At 37.2% G+C, this 16,662-nt stretch overlaps 1 protein-coding gene across 1 annotated transcript in view; it reads left to right on the forward strand.

Annotated features, from left to right (window-relative positions):
• The first annotated feature begins 1,165 nt into the window (after window positions 1–1,165).
• LOC149557054 (uncharacterized) overlaps window positions 1,166–16,662 on the forward strand; it is a 32,572-nt gene continuing 17,075 nt past the window's right edge. Inside the window, exons 1-5 of the mRNA XM_089831727.1 lie at window positions 1,166–1,494; window positions 2,952–3,215; window positions 3,515–3,630; window positions 3,852–3,930; window positions 4,031–4,169. Coding sequence (XP_089687853.1) covers window positions 2,998–3,215; window positions 3,515–3,630; window positions 3,852–3,930; window positions 4,031–4,169 — 552 coding nt within the window. The 5' untranslated portion in view covers window positions 1,166–1,494; window positions 2,952–2,997. The remainder of the gene's footprint in view (window positions 1,495–2,951; window positions 3,216–3,514; window positions 3,631–3,851; window positions 3,931–4,030; window positions 4,170–16,662) is intronic.

Raw genomic sequence — 16,662 nt, forward strand, 5'->3', positions numbered from 1 at the left:
TTGTTCAATAATGTTGTGATCTATAGAATACTAAAATCAAATGAGAAAACAAAAAATTCAAAAATGGCCAAGTTATGCTAGGTTCATTTAGTCCGTTCCATGAATAGTTCACATAGAGTATGTTTCCTTAAGAATTTGAGGATGAGGGATTCATTCATCACATCTACATAACCGACATTAAAAGAATCTTTACTTTTTTTAAGGTTTTGTTAAACTGGCATACTTATGGATCTAATTGATTCCATCCTTTTGAAAATAAGTAAAAAAAATCTATTTCCTTGTTATCATAAACACATCTAATTATTTTTTCCAAAATCCACCATGGTGGATTGTACATTAAATTTTGCTTTTGTGAATTTTAATTTTTATCATTTACCCTGTGAACATATCTTCCCATGTAGATGTCTGTAGAGCCAACTTTTAAAAATATATCGATAGGGTTGTCTTTCGCAACAACAATGAAAGGGTGCACCCTCTGACCCTTTTCATGCATCAATGTATACATCTCATGTGTATGATTTTTATTTTCTTATATTGTATTTTTATTATATGTAATTGACTCCACATAGAAACACTTAATACAAGAGTAGTAATTATCTTTAGTTAGTTATGATAATCCTATCTAAACAAAAAAATAGCAAGCTGGTTACATTTTCCACTTTTAAAAATTTAATTTTCTTACATTGTTTGATTCGTACTAGTTCAATTTTCTCTCTTTTAATATGATTAGTCTAATTTCTTGTGTGAAAGATTAAGGTGTTTCAATTTTACTATATTAATAAATAGTTTAGACTTTTAATTTAACATTCTTTTATTATAATTTTTTTAGTAGTTCAACTTATATTTTGTAAATAGATAGCTTAATGGATAAAGATTAATCAGTAATAAGTAATACAACATAAGAAAAAATGACATTTTGGCATCAACTAAATCATAAGAATATCTCACATCAACCAAAAGCACAACACCAAGAAGATGCACGCACAAAAATGGCAAAAAGAGTGAAAAATAATCCCCTAAATGGATGTGAGTGATTATTAATTGAGGATGGGTGGTGGGGTAAGGGAAGGTCTATGCCAATGCAAGGGAATGACGTGGCGAGTGGGACGTGGAACAATGCAAAGTTAGAACTTTTAAAATTAAAATAAACGATTTTAATGAAATCGCAATCAAGGAACGCTACCACAGCCTTGCTCTTTAAATCAAAATTTGGGTTTGTGAGGATTTCTCCCTGGAGGTCTGCCCAATGCAACATTTGATACGGGTAGGAGATTCCGACAAGAAGCCTAAGAATATGCGGCACCAGAGGAAGATGCTGCGGAATATTTTCTCCAGGTGCTCTTGTCAACTGCTTAACCACTCCCATCTTCCTGCGTTTTGGCAGAGTATATATAGCGAGACCAAATGTATACTTTCATTCCAGGCAGAGTAATGTTGCATGTCGATGTTGCCTGCCGGGCGATGGGCGATCACTTATCTTTCTTAAGACTCAAGGTACATTCCCTTCTCCCTCCTTGCAATATGGATGTGGGTGCCACTGCCAGTAAGAATATCGCCACTTCTAACAGGGACAAGAAAGCATTAACCATTAGTTAACCCTAGCACGGCTTACCACATTGTTGGTCACAGGTTCGAATCAACTGGATACTGTGACCATTCGTTCATCGATCCAAAACGAAAATTTGGTTCTCTAGTGAGCTTGTACTCCGACCTCAGTTGCATTTCGTTCACTTGAATGGCGAAGTTGCGATTCTATTCGAAATTTGACAGAATAGATAGTCCTTTTAATTTGGGAGAATATATATATCTTAAACTTGGCATTGAGGTTGAATGGGAGGAAGGTTCATATTTAGGTGTATTTTTGATAGGTTGCAATCGAACTTTGCACATCTTTTGGAATACAGGAAATCGACTATCCATTTCCTTTGAAAGCGCTGTGGATTTTTAGCCGTTTGTAAGTGGCGAGCGCTCCGCTTATCCATCAAACAGCTATTATGTTTTGATTAGCACAAGAATAGATTTGAGCCTGGGGGCCGCTCCTCCAAATAAGGATTGCTTACCATTCCCATAATCACTTTGTTGGTAAATTGCTGTTGGCTACAGCTATTGCAGGTTTTTTTCTTCCGAAGTCACTCGTGTGCTGGAAATCCCCTACTGCTAGAATCATAGAGTTTAGCTAGGGTACACCATCCAATGGGTTTGCCCCATCCCTTGCCAATAAAGGGTTTCATCTAGAAAGAAATATGTTACCAAATTGGTAAACACCATATAATTTTCAAGGTAGCAAAAATGAACTAGTTAGTAAAAGGAAAGGAAATTGATTGGAATTTTGATAAATTCGTAAAGCTATAATATGTGATTGATTAAAATATTGCATAGTCATGCCACCTAATAAGACAGTGTCAGATATATCATTTGATGTATCTTCTTGTTGTTGGTAGTAACGGTGTCATGGCTAATCCACAAAATTTAGCTCATCTTTTAGTTAGCAGGGGAATTTTCTTCCTAGTAATGTAAAATAAAATTCCTTTATTGATTGCTGGATATCCAAGATTTATCTCTGGTTCCATCAGTGACCTGTTTCTCATGAGCCGCCATTTCTTCTATGCTTTATCTCATGAGCTTGAATAGTTCACATGGCACTCATTGGACAGTGTGATGCTCATGGTGGGTGAACTTTCATTATGGCATTTTACTATTCAAATAAAGCTTTCAGCATTTGGTTGTATAATGAAAAATTTCTACTTTGATCATTGCCATTTAAAAAATTGTCAAGCTGCTTCTATAGTTGAAATTTTGTAAGATATTTGAACAATCTTCTCATTACAGCAACATCTCATTCATTATTGTCAATTGGTCGATAAGAGTGATTGCATGTAGAGAGACCCACTATTCTAAATCATATCCATAAATCACTTTTGTTTGATGGAAATATGAATTCTTTTCCATAGGAATTTCTTGGTTTATCCACACGAGAAAGAAGGTGGTACATGCCTGATGTTAGCTACAAGTTTGCTTGAATTTGCCGACATTTCAAAACAACAAATGGAGATTTGGAAAAAATCAAGACAGCCTAGAAGATTGAGAGATCTACATGGAGTGCGATTGGTACATCGCACATCATTCCAGGAAGAACTTCCTTTGGAGGGTGGAATTCAATTTTCAAGTGATGCAAATTCTGAGATTCCTGGAGATGATAGAAGATTGCTTATGGAGTAAGATCTTATCTTCTTCTTGTCACTAAAATTCTGCATTGGCTTCAGACATATGCAAAGCAAAGAAAGTTGTGTTGTAGGTAGCCTTCAAGAAGGCAGCTTCATAGTTTTTGAATAATCAATCAAAATATGAAACGCTGCATAATACTGCTTGATGCTTGGTAATCTATTATTCTTAATTAATAATGAAAGTGGTGTTGTCATTGAAATCTAAATCACAATCCCAGAATCCTTCTTTCAGATTGTCTTGCTTATGATGAGTTATTTTGTATGATTATATTTTGTTAGTTATCATTCAGGTTTGAAGATGATGACAACTTTAAAGATTCTGGGGCTGCTTCACCATATATTCATCTGAGAAGAATCTGGCAAATGAGAGCAGCATCCCTGAGGCCCGCACAGTGTAATCATCTAGGTATTTCATATAAGTTTTTCCTAAACCGAAAAACTAGTTTTAGTAAACTATGCTTTCTTTGGAATCTTAAAATTCTTTTATGCTATTCAATTTTCTTTAGCAGTTTTTATTTTTCTTTGTTCTGTTATCCATCTACACTTTGCAAAACCCTTGAAATCTTGTGAAGACACAGTTATGGAAACTGTATGCAATCTTTTAATTCATGCTTGGCATATTTTTAGGTGATCAGAGTTTGGCAGAAACCATTGCCAATGTGCTAACATCATTGCCTTTCATATTTCTTGGAATCCAAGCTCCAAGGTAAGTCCGAAGTCAAACTTTATGTCAGACATCTATTTACATATGTGCTCATGTATTTTGAATTGACTGTTAACTCTTATCTTCTAATTAAATGATGCAGAAAGCGAATGAGAAATGTAGTTTATGCAAATTCTTTGATTGGTGTTGGTGTTGCATCTTCCTTGTACCATACTTCAAGAGGAGATGCCAGAAAGTATTTTAGATGGGCAGACTACGCTATGATTGCTACTACAACAATTGTATGTATTTTGAGGATTTTTTTTGGTTTTCAACAGATTTATATTAATTGTTCAATATTACACCAAAACATTTGAAAATATAAGCATATTTTGGCCCATTGGTTCATTTATTTATTTCTTTGAATTGTAGATCACAAGACCTTATATTCAAGTATTTAGGAAGCATCTGGACATTTTCAAAAGGATAACTTCTGCTCTGTACTTTAAATATCATTGATGACTAGCATTATTCTGTTTGGATATTTGTTAAACTGGGCTGCTATTCTCTAAAGTAAAATATCAATGAAAATCTTTCGTATGAACTAAAGTTTATTGGGCATCTTAATTGTCCTATTGAACTTTAAGATGCTATCCGGATCACAAACTTTATCCCCTTTAAGTATTTTGCAGCTCTGGTTAGGGTCTAGTAATATTTCTGTCAGTGTAGAGCCTTAATGATTTTTTGCTTATTTTATGTGGCAGAATAGCAATGTTTCTACTTTCTCTTCTTATCAACTCTTCTTGACAGCTCAAGTTTACCACTATAAATGTTCATGTTAAAGTCTTTGCAGAGTGCATGGATGTTGCATAAGTTCATCTATGGTCAGTGCTGTATGCATCATATTTAGATAGACATATTTGTGACTAATTAGGCTCCACTGAATTTGAAGGATAAGAAAAATTGGATTGTACTCAAATCTCATGGGTGTCACTGCTTGAAATAGATGAAATTTATATACAAATGTTTATGTTGAGACGGTTCAGTGAAATGATAGATAGAAACAACAAATCTTAAAGGTAATAAAAAAATCATAGAGCATGCACACATGTACTATAAAATTTGCATTAATGATATGGGCTCAATAAGGATACATAGTGCATCATGATCAATCAACCATACACTAATTATGGTCATCTAGCATGCCTCAAGCATTTTTTGGTGGCAGATCTAACAATTCTTGGGTATTATGTATGCCATTGAAATTGCAATTATTTCTATAGTCAAGCTAATGAAATATTACGGATGGCACCTCTGAACCTGCCTGTATCTCTGTTGTTCATATAGGACAATCTATGTTGGCATGCTTCAGGTCTACATCCCATAATAGAACAATTCTGGTGGCCCCAAATTATGTGGCTGCTCTCAAATTGTTCTATAGTTGTCATGAAACTATGGGTAGATTCGTTCTGCTGAGCAATAAAATAATTAGCCATTTGCTAAGAGGTCAATAGTAGGGTATCTTAGATCTGGAGTTCCATCCCCTTTTATCCTAGACTATTGAATGTGGTCTCCTTGACTGCGGTCAGCTTATTATCTGTCTTCTCCAATGTGTCAAATTAGCTGCCTGTTCTTCATAAGACTAGACTTTAGTAAAAGCTCCTTGTCCTAATCACTACTAACCACCATTTTAGTGGCATCTTCTTCATCTCCAATCAAAGATACATTCTCTCTTATTGCTTGTTATTTTAGGTTCAATGCAGGGGAGTTGATGTAGAGAGGAGTATTATTCCTTTCCAAACCTCCTTTATGCATTGTTATTATGTTCCTTATAAATGTCCTATATTGGACACTTCGTATACATGACAATGCAAAATGCATGTGTCAATTGTTTAGTATAGCTCTTCAAGATCATGTTAGGTTATTTGTGCATGGCGAGTGGTCTTCGCCAATTATGGATGCAACTAAATAGTTGGAAGCTTCCTTCCAATTATCATTTGATATCCTCCACTTTTCTTTCTTGACCTAATCTGTTTCAGTCATCCTCTAGCTAGATTATTCACAGTACTCTCATTATCCAGGGCCCATGCACCAAGATCTCATAATGTAATTTTAAGAATGACATCCGATCTTTTCAGAGTTTGGAGGACTCATTTCCTAGCACAACTTGAAATAGGTAGAACATACAAGAGTGCCATGGTTGTAGATAAACATATATCTTGAATATAGGTGAAATTGTGAAATAAACTTTAAGAGACTAGGGGAGTCTTCATATGTCCTTCGGTGTTGTTTAGATGCATCTGTACATTACTTAGAAGATATGTACCCTTCATTAATAACAACACTGCATTCTATACTTATTCAATATGTTTAAACCTATTAGTGATTTCTTAACCTATTTTTCACATAGGTACACATTATGTAATGTTCCCTTAGCTCACCATACGGTGTACGAAGTCTAAGAGGAAGTAACGACATGTCAAAGAGGAGACCATAAGGAAATATGGGTACAATGGTAGGGAAAGGGGGAGTATGGGGAGGAAAAAACTGTATGAAGAAATTGACTGTACAGGTGGAAGAAGGGAGGTGAGATGAGTATAGTAAGTTCGAAGAGAGTGGCAGGAGTGTGATGATGATGAGTACGGAGGGAGAAGTCGTACCAAAGGGGAAGTGGTGTGAAGTCGTACAACTAGAAGTTGCATAGATTGGAAAGTGCTCTACTTTTAGGAGGGTGTTGATGTGGGAATCAATGATGGGGAACACGTAGAATTCACTAAATGCACCAAATATTAGCCAAATACAGATGTGTATGCAAAACACAGAGATATAACCATTTATCGCCAAAACACAAAATATTATATTCACAAACAAATATGGTGCCCCAATTCGCCAGATCTGAGCAAGGTAATACATAGAGTTGAATAGGGTGAGGGTTGAATCCCACCGAAACCATGGTAGCCAAGTAGGGAAGATCTCCCACTTCCAAAATGGCGAACAATAGAGAAATCCAAAGGAATTCGCAGTACAAATAAAATAATCCAAATTGCATGTCTACAACCACCTACAAGCTAGCCTTATAAAGGATTTTGGGGAAGCTTCCCAAAGGATTACAAAAATGCCACCAAGTTGACAAGCTACCAAAAACTAAATGAAGAGTTGACCCAAAAAATGAATACATTAATTGTCAGCCACTTATAAGAAAAATTATTATTTAATATTATTGCGCATTTCACAGTCCTCCTGACTCGGAAATTGCTTGGCCTCAAGCAATTGTAGACTTGGATGCTGTAGAATCTGTTCGCCTTCCCAAGTGGCATCCTCAATCGGAAGATCCTTCCATCGTACCAAAAACTACTTAATTGTGCGGGACTTGAGTCTCTTTTATCGAACATCTATAATCTCAACTGGTTCTTGAATTAATTTCTCCTCTTCATTAGTGGGAGGCAATTCCTTCGACACTGTGGCACACTCTCCAATTGCCTTCTTTAGACATGACATGTGAAAAACATTGTGGATTTGGCTCCCTTCAGGAAGCTCCAATTCATAAGCTACTTCGCCTACTTTGCCTACCCTTGGGACCACTCTGTACGGTCCATAGAAGTGTGGTTTTAACTTCTCCTTACCAGACGACTTTAGAGAGGATTTTTTGTATGGTTGAAGTTGAAGGTATATCAGATCACCAACCTCAAAACTTCTATCTACTCGGTGTTGGTCAGCATACATCTTTTGTTGGTTTTGAGCCTCTTGTAAATTTTCCTTGAGAGATCTCATGATATTGAACTCTCCTGTAGCTAGTCTTTAGCCCTCAGTGCATGACTATTGCCCAATGCCACATCCATGAACAATGAAGATTCATAACCGCACAATGCTTTGAAGGGAGCCCTGCTTATAGACATGTGATAGCTAGTACTGTAACAATGCTCACCCAAATGTAGCCAACGAACCCATGCCTTTTGTTGAGCTAAAACATAGTTCCTCAGATATCTCTTCAACCATTTGTTCACAATCTCCATCTGCCCATCTGACTGTGGATGGTAGCTAGTCCTTGTTGGCCTAAATAACTCCATTTAAAAAGTACTAAGAAAATGGCTGTCTCTGTCACTTACTATATTCCGTGGGAGACCATGTAAGCGGAAAACCTCAAGAAAGGATAACTTTTCCACTTGAGATGCTTGGTGTCTAGTGGAGATGGAACATAAATGGGCATACTTGGTCGAACGGTTAACCACAACAAAAATGCAATCCTTGCTTTGCACTGTGGGTAGCCCAATGATGAAATCCATTGAGATACTTTCCCACTTTTGGCTAGGGTTTGGCAATGGTTGAAGAAGCCCTGTTGGTAAAGTGTGGTTGGATTTGTTCTATTGGTAGGTAGAACATTCTTGTACATGCTGCAAGATATCATTTTTGAGGTCATTCCGTGCAAAGCGTTTTCGGATCTTCCTAGAGGTCTTAAGGTATCTTGGGTGTCCGACCAAAGGTGAGTCGTGCATCTCCTTCAAAATTCTCTGCTTCGTTTTGGACTTGGGAAGCAAATAGATCCTACCCTTGTAGTAGATGACGTTGTCTACCACCTCATACCTATCATTTTGCACTTGACCATCCATCAACTGATAGGCAAATGTGTTTTTGGAGTACTCAACCAATAGGTGTTCCAATTTGCTGAAGTCTGAGACAAAGAACATATTGTAGCTCTTCTTTGATAGAGCATCAGCCACTACATTCTTTTTCCTTCACATACTCAATGCCAAAGTGAAATGCTTGGATTTTGCTCATCCACTTTTGTTGTCGTTCATTCAAATCACTCTGCCCTAAGAAATATCTCAAGCTATTGTGATCTGTCCACACCACAAATTTTGCTCCCATGAGATACTGCTGAAACTTTGTTATTGCATGCATGATGATGAGCATCTCTTTGTCGTAGATGGAGTAAAGTCACTCCGCTCTTGAGAGCTTCTAACTCTCAAATGCAATGGGGTGACGATCTTGCATCAACACTGCCTCGATACCTTCTCCCAATGCATCACACTCCAAGATGAAGGGTTGATTGAAGTTAGGTAGTGCCAGCACCGGACATGAACTCATGACTTCCTTCAACTTGTTGAAGATGTGTTGTGCCTTCTCATCCCAATGGAAAGATCCCTTTTTTGTTAGGTTTGTCAGTGGTACACTAAGCTAAGAGAACCCCTTCACGAACCTTCTGTAATAACTGCACAATCCAAGGAATCCACGTAGATCAAAGAGTCTTGGGTGACAGCCTATCTAAGATGGCTTGATTCTTTTCCTGGTGTACCTGAACCCCTCAAGCATTGATTATGTGCCCTAGATACAATATCTCTGTCATTTCAAATTCACATTTGGATCTTTTGGCAAACAATGATTATAAATCCATGATCCCGAGCACTTCATCCAAATGCTTCAAATGTTCTTCCCATCTCTTACTATAAATAAGTATGTCATGAAAAAACACCACCAGGAACTTTCACAGTTGTTTGTTGAAGATGTGATTCATGCATGACTAGAAAGTGGCTTGAAGATTGGTCAAACCGAATGGCATGGCCAAGAACTCATATTGACCGTAATGACAACGGAAGGCAATCTTCTCCACATCCTTCTCCTGTATGCAAATCTGATGGTAACCAGAATGGAGATCTATTTTGGAAAAATAGACTGCACTATGTAACTCATCCAACAATTCGTCGATCCCAGGAATGAGATACCTGTTTTTGATAGTTTTCTTATTTAATGCATGGTAGTCCACACACATTTGAAGGGTTCCATCCTTCTCAACCAACACTATTGACGATGCAAAGGGGTTGGAATTGGGCCTAATCCATCCTTTTTGTAGGAGTTCTTGGATCGCCTTTTCTATCTCATCTTAAAACCTTTTAGGATGGCGGTAGGGTATAGTGATGATGGGTTTGGCTTCTTCCTTCAACTCAGTGGTGTGCTCAAAGCCCCTATGTGGAGGTACCCTAGGAGGGATGTCAGTAAAGACCGTATTGTGCTTATCCAACATTGCTTAAAGCTCATCATCCTGGTAGTTTGTCTGTTGCCTATTCATTGGTTTTGTTGAGATCAAACAATGTGCTGCCCAGACAATGTCATCATGTTGAAAAATCTTCCATTTGTTGTGTTGAGATTTCCTTCGGCCCTCTATTTGACATTCCCCTTAGAATTACCTTTTTTTCCATCCACTTCGAATGAAAATTCCATTTGTTTGAAGCTTTGTGTCTACTCGTCCAAAGTTTCCATCCACTGGATGACCAGTATGACTTCCATGTCATCCAGATCTACTACAAAGAAGTCATCTGTCATTGTATGGTTCCCCATGGTAATGCTGAGTTGTGGACCAAATGGGTACACGATAGGAGGTTTCCTCCTGCTACCTTGACTTGGAATCATGCATGTGCCTCCGTAGCTTAACCTCTTTGTTTCACGAGTGATGAATTGATGAAATTAAGTGTAGCCCCACTGTCACGCATGACTACGATCCGTTGTCTTTGGAGAGTGCCTTGCACCTGAAAACTAGTACATCTTGGAGTTCTAGCAAGAGCGATGGTGCACACCAATGCAACAATCCTCTCTTCATGGTTTATGTTAATCTCCTTGGAGACTTGTTGACCATCTCCTTTGGTTTCTGGTTCCTGATCCTCTTCACTGTTAGATACCACCTCAATGTAATGGACCTTCCCCTTTCCTAAGCATCGGTGCCCTAGCTCCTACAACATCTTACAATTAAAACAGAGTTTTCTCCTCCTCAACTCTTGTCTCGTGGCTTTGTCCATTGGTTGCTTCTTTGGAGGGGGCTTGTTGTCTTTCTCCTTCGGGCTGAGGGGTGGCTTGGCATGTGAATAACTCTTGGAAGAAGTGGATGTTGCCATGTCCTGTGCCTTCTTGATTGCTTCCACGAGCGTGTTGGGGCCTTCACTCAACCCTTTAAGGGCTCGGTTAATCCATCCATGAACAACACAAGTCTTCTCTCTGAAATATTAGTGACTAATACTGACAATCTTTGAAATTCCTTAATGTATTTGTCCACTGATCCAGTTTGCTTTAGTTGTACCAAGTCCTTGAAGTTGAGCTCCGAATCCTTTTCGTCAAAGTGATCTATAAGTCTCTCCATGCAATCGATATATGAAGTGATTCAGTCATGAGCAAGGGTGACCATCTCATGGTGCCAACATTCATGAGTAATTCCTTTCAGATGAAGTGTTGCGAACTTAATCGCCTCTTCTTTAGGCATGGGGTTGAGTTGGAATTATGTATCAACCTTCTGAACCCATGTTTGTGTTGATGTTTGCCTAGATCGATCAAAGCGTGATAGGTTTATCTTGCTTATCTTCTGTGTACTGTCATCATTGTAGTTGCCCTATCCCCTAGAATATCTCATTTGCAAATCCACATAATCCTTGAAGGATAATTCTTCTCCAAATCCAACATCAAACCAGCCTTGTCGGAACTGATCTTGCATCTCGACAAAGGTAGGTTCTTGTTCCCCGCACTCCTCTAACCGTTGGGGACATGTCAACATCATTGACAAAATTATCACTGTGCCCATTGTGTCCTTCCTTTTGCCAAAAGTCTAAGGGTCTTGCCAATTTGTTCTTGCCCCTTCGCCAAGGTCTCACCAAGTTGTCATTGTCCTCTTGTTAGCTCCTTTAGAAGTGTCATCATCTTGGTACTTGATTCACCCATCCTGCCTACTGATTGGGATCTTGGTGACATCCAAGGTTACCCAGTGGCTAGCAAGATCACCAGCTCTGATACCATTAAAATGTTCTTGTAGCTCACCGTACGGTGTACAGAGTCTAAGAGGAAGCATCGTACGGGTCAAAGAGGAGACCATATGGAAATATGGGTACGGTGGTAGGGCAAGGGGGAGTACGAAGAGGAAAAGTCCATACAAAGAAATTGACCATATGAGTGGAAGAAGGGAGGTGCATACAGGAAGTTTGAAGGGAGTGGCGGGAGTGTGGTGATGGCAAGTTCAGAGTATCGAAGGGGAAGTGGCGTGAAGCTGTATGACTGGAAGTTGCATAGATTGGAAAGTGCTCTACTTTTAGGAGGGTGTTGACGTGGGAATCGATGATGGGGAACATATATAATTCACCGAATGCACCAAATAATAGCCAAATACAGATGTGTATGCCAAACACAAATATATAACAATTTGTCGCCAAAATGCAAAATATTATATTCGCAAACAAATATGGTGCTTCAATTCGCCAGATTCAAGCAAGTTAATGTAGAGAACGGAATAGGGTGAGGGTTGAATCCCACCGAAACCATAGTAGCCAAGTAGGGAAGGTCTTCTACTTCCGAAATGGCGAATAACAGAGAACTCCAAAGGAATTCACTTTACAAATAAAAAAATCCAAATTGCATGCCTACAACTAACTACAAGCTTGCCTTATAAAGGACTTCAGGGAAGCTTCCCGAAAGATTACCAAAATGCTGCTCGGCCGACAAGCTACAAAAAAATCAAATAAAGAGTTGGCCCAAAAAATAAATACATTCATTGTCAGCTACATATAACAAAAAATATTATTTAATATTATTAGGGATATCACACATTAAAATACCTTCCAGCTAGGGTTTGTTCATTTCTTTGGAGGTTTGAAAGTTGGAAAGGTATTTTCATTTTGTTTGGGAGATGGAGTCAGTTTGGACCTTTAAAATATTGAAAGCCTTTTAGAAAACAGCATTATTGTTCTCGTTAGAATCTGAATGAATGGTGTGGGTTGGCTTCATCAGACATCTTCACTACCAACTCCAAGATTGAATAACCTGAAGCGCCTCCAAGTGGCTAACCAATAGGTAGGGAGATGTTTCAGCTGCCCTTGCAAATGGGGCAGGTGCAAAGTTGCTAGAAAAATTGCATGAGATCTCAATGTTCCCCTTTATTAATATATGTTGAAATGTTCCCCTTCATTAATAAATAAATGTTTTGTGACTAACCACATTTATGCGAAGAGTGCCAAGCTGCTTCTAAAGCTACCAATAAATGCATAAACTGAAGTCTGAGGTGACTACATTGATATAAGATTATATACTAAGCATTCTGTAAAAAAATCATGAATTTTGGTGTCAAATGAGCCTAAGTGATGAAATTCAGCCCTTGGGTAGATTGAGATTCAAATGACTGAGATATACAAATTAGAATTGAAATATAGCCGGGTGCCCTCACATGTTGGTTCTAATTGAAATATCCTGTGAAAGAGACAAATTAAATGTTCACTAGGAAAATCCTTGATTACTTAGACATACCTATTCTCATGAGAGCTGGGTTCTTGTGGACCACTACTAATGAAACACAGGTCAATGAGTTTGACTCAAAAACTACACAGTTGAAACCTAATAGCAATATCATAACTTAGACAAACATATTCAAGCATTTACGACTTCAAAATTTCTGCAGTCCATGTTTAGAATAAAAATCGAAGGAAATGAAATATGGGAAGAGAACAATAAATCTGCTCTTACATGGGTGCACTAGTCTTGTGAAAAGAAATGTTTAATCATAACTTCCTGTAACATGTGGTGGTGACAATTATTATTTTTGAATGATTAATAAATAAAATACAGTAGAAGCCAGTGTCCAAATCCTGTCTATGCATGTGTATTATGGGTCTCCAAGACAGCTCCAAATCAAGGCTATCGTCTCTGTTGAGCTTATTAGGACACTTAGCAATCTCTGTTGAATTTTCCTGAGATATTGCTTTATGAGATGAATCATGTCAGTTGGGAGACAACTAAAATGTTTTCTCTTTGTGAGATGTTTTATTACATGGTTAGACTTTCTTTATGTAGCATACTGCTTGCCTTGTTTTGATACCATTAATTTTTCTCTCCCTATGTTGTGGATCTATATAGGCTATAAAATATGCTTGGATATAGGCAATGAAATGGTTGTCTAGAGGATCTTTTGTCCTAATCATTTTGATAGTGGGTTTGACAGTTCAACATGAAGACTGAGCATTGAAAATGCTTCTTATTATGTAAAATTGTGCCATGTTAGAATTTGCAAAACAGATGATAATGGATGATCTAATGTAGAATATAGAAACCATAAATCTGCAAATAAAGATTTTTCAGAATTGAAATAGCAATACAAAGCTAGAATCCTATGAGAGAAATGCAAATTCTCCAAAAACACAAAATACTATTAGGAGAGCTCAAATGTGATGTCCCCTTTTGCAGTTCATTAATACATGATGTGCCTTTAGCCCTATTTTCCTTGGTCCCATGGGCTACCTAGGACTTTGCAGGGATCAGAGTGAGATTTAGCCTAGGCAACTCCATTTTCAGACCAACTAGAGTTGATTCAATAGGGTTTCCAGATACTATATATAATAAGGCAGCAGGGTTTAGTATTTTTTACATTCCAGTATCAGACTTGGAAAGTCTTGCCGTGACCCTTCCAACGAGCTATCACACATGATTTTCTGAGTTCAATTGGTTATCATATTTTGTTAATGTATAGATTAGTTAGAGAGTTATCCTTAACTCTTATAATTATTCTTATGTCATCTGATATATGTGAAAATTGATAAACATATATATATATATATATATATATATATATATATATATATACTAAAGACATATATTATAATTATGTCTATGCACATTAAAGTAGAGGCTCATCGGTATTATAAACCTATCCTATTATAATCTGGCGTGGGTTTATATTAAACTCGATATAGTTATCGAGCGCTTGTTCTATTATATGATTATCGGGCATGTATGAGTTACGAACTAGTTCTGAATTATATTAAACGTGACATGATTTTAGTTCTGAATTATATTAAACGTGGCGTGATTTTAGTTCTGAATGGTCACGACTAATAGACGTGACTCAGATATGAGTCACGGCTATTAGTCGTGACCCCATCTATATACTGCCACATATAAATAGAAATCGATCTCCTCTGTTTTATATACAGCGAACACATAAATAAATAAGTCTTCCAGTATATATTCAGAGCATCAGATCTCCTCCAGTATATTGCAGAATAGCAGACACATCATTACTTTTCAGTGCACTTCATCATCTTTAGAATCATATTATATCTTGGCCTTGAGTAAGATAAGTTTTCAGTCTGATACAATAACATGGTATCAGAGCAGGCTTAAAAAAAAAGTATCCTGATATCAGATTATAAAATTTCTAGTTTATAGAGGCATCAGATATTGTTAATAAAATGGTGAGCGGCATGAGACTTGAAGATAGGCTAGAAGATGATTTAGATTTTGCAGGCTGGAAGCTACGTCTGAAACTTATACTTAAAGAACATGGTTTAAATAAGTTTATTGAAAAATCTAACCCGTCTCCTAAAGGAAATGATGAAATAGAAAAATGGGAAAGTGATAACAATAAAGCTATGAAAATTATTGTAGACGGTGTTAAAACTCATCTACTTCCTGTAATCTCAGAACTAGACACTGCCCATGAGATTTACAATGCTTTTGAAAATATGTTTGAGATAAGCAATACTGTTTGGATCATTACATTAAAGGATAGAATGTCAAATATTAAAATGAATAAAGGAGAGAAAATTTCCTCTTACTTCATGAGAATAACCGATATTCGAAATCAACTTTCTTCCGTAGGACATATATGTGACGGAAAGGAGTTAACAATAATGGCTCTAAAAGGTCTTCCATCATCATGGGATACTTTTAGACAAGGGGTATGCTCTCGATCTAAGTTACCTAAATTTGAAAGACTAAAAGCAGATTGTATACAAGAAGAGTGCATGCAAGTAGCTCGAGGTCAAAATGGTTCCTCCTCAAAAGAAGAAGTACATGTTTTATCTACTCAAGTAAATAAGAAGAAAAGGAAATTCAAAGGAAGGAAAAAGCATATTGACTTCTCCAAAATGCAATGTTGTAGGTGTGATAAATTTGGACATCCAGCATCTAGATGTCCTGATAGAGTTAAGACTCAAGCTTCATTTGCAACCACTTAAAACTCTAATGGGAATTCTGAACATAATGCCTTCTATTCAGCACTATCCAATGAAGCATCATCCAGATCAAGCACTTGGGTAATTGACAGTGGAGCCTCTCGACATATCATAGGCTTTAAAGGGTAGTTAGACTCTCTACAAGAAGACTATGTTGATGAAGTAACCATTGGAGATGATTCAAACTACCCTGTAATGGGAATAGGAACATGTACCAGTCATCTGAAATCAGGGAAAACAGTCGAACTTACTAAGGTACTATATGTACCCGGCATAAAAAGAAACCTGCTTTCTATCTCTGCTCTTGAAGATGAAGGACTCAGGATTACATTTATGGAAGGAAAGGTCTTAGCTTGGCCAAAGAACTCTAACATTAAAATGCATACAAAATTGGCTCAAGACATGGATGTCTTTATCAGGTTAACTTTGTATCTAATTTAGCTCTTATTCATGATTCCTTCAAAGAAAATGAAATTTGGCACAAGAGATTAGGTCATCTTCATTTTCGAGGACTATCTTCTATAGGAAAAATGGTAACTGGTATATCTAAGCTTAATCCATATCATGAAGGAACTTGTAAAGGTTGTGCTCTAGGGAAGAATGTCAAAACTACATTTCATAATAGTCAAACCAAATCCAAAGAAATTCTAGAACTTATTCATTCAAACTTATGTGGCCATATGTCAATCCCATCTCTAGGAGGGTCTCTATATTACATCATATTTGTGGATGTTTTCTCTAGGAAGACATGGATCTATTTTCTTAAAAGTAAAGAATTTGAGGAAATCCTTTCTAAATTCAAAGAGTTCAAAGCCATTGTAGA

The sequence above is a fragment of the Cupressus sempervirens genome, chromosome 5, assembly GCF_028749045.1.
Source record: "Cupressus sempervirens isolate cs-2001-9-10 chromosome 5, ASM2874904v1, whole genome shotgun sequence".
Classification (NCBI taxonomy): Eukaryota; Viridiplantae; Streptophyta; class Pinopsida; order Cupressales; family Cupressaceae; genus Cupressus; species Cupressus sempervirens.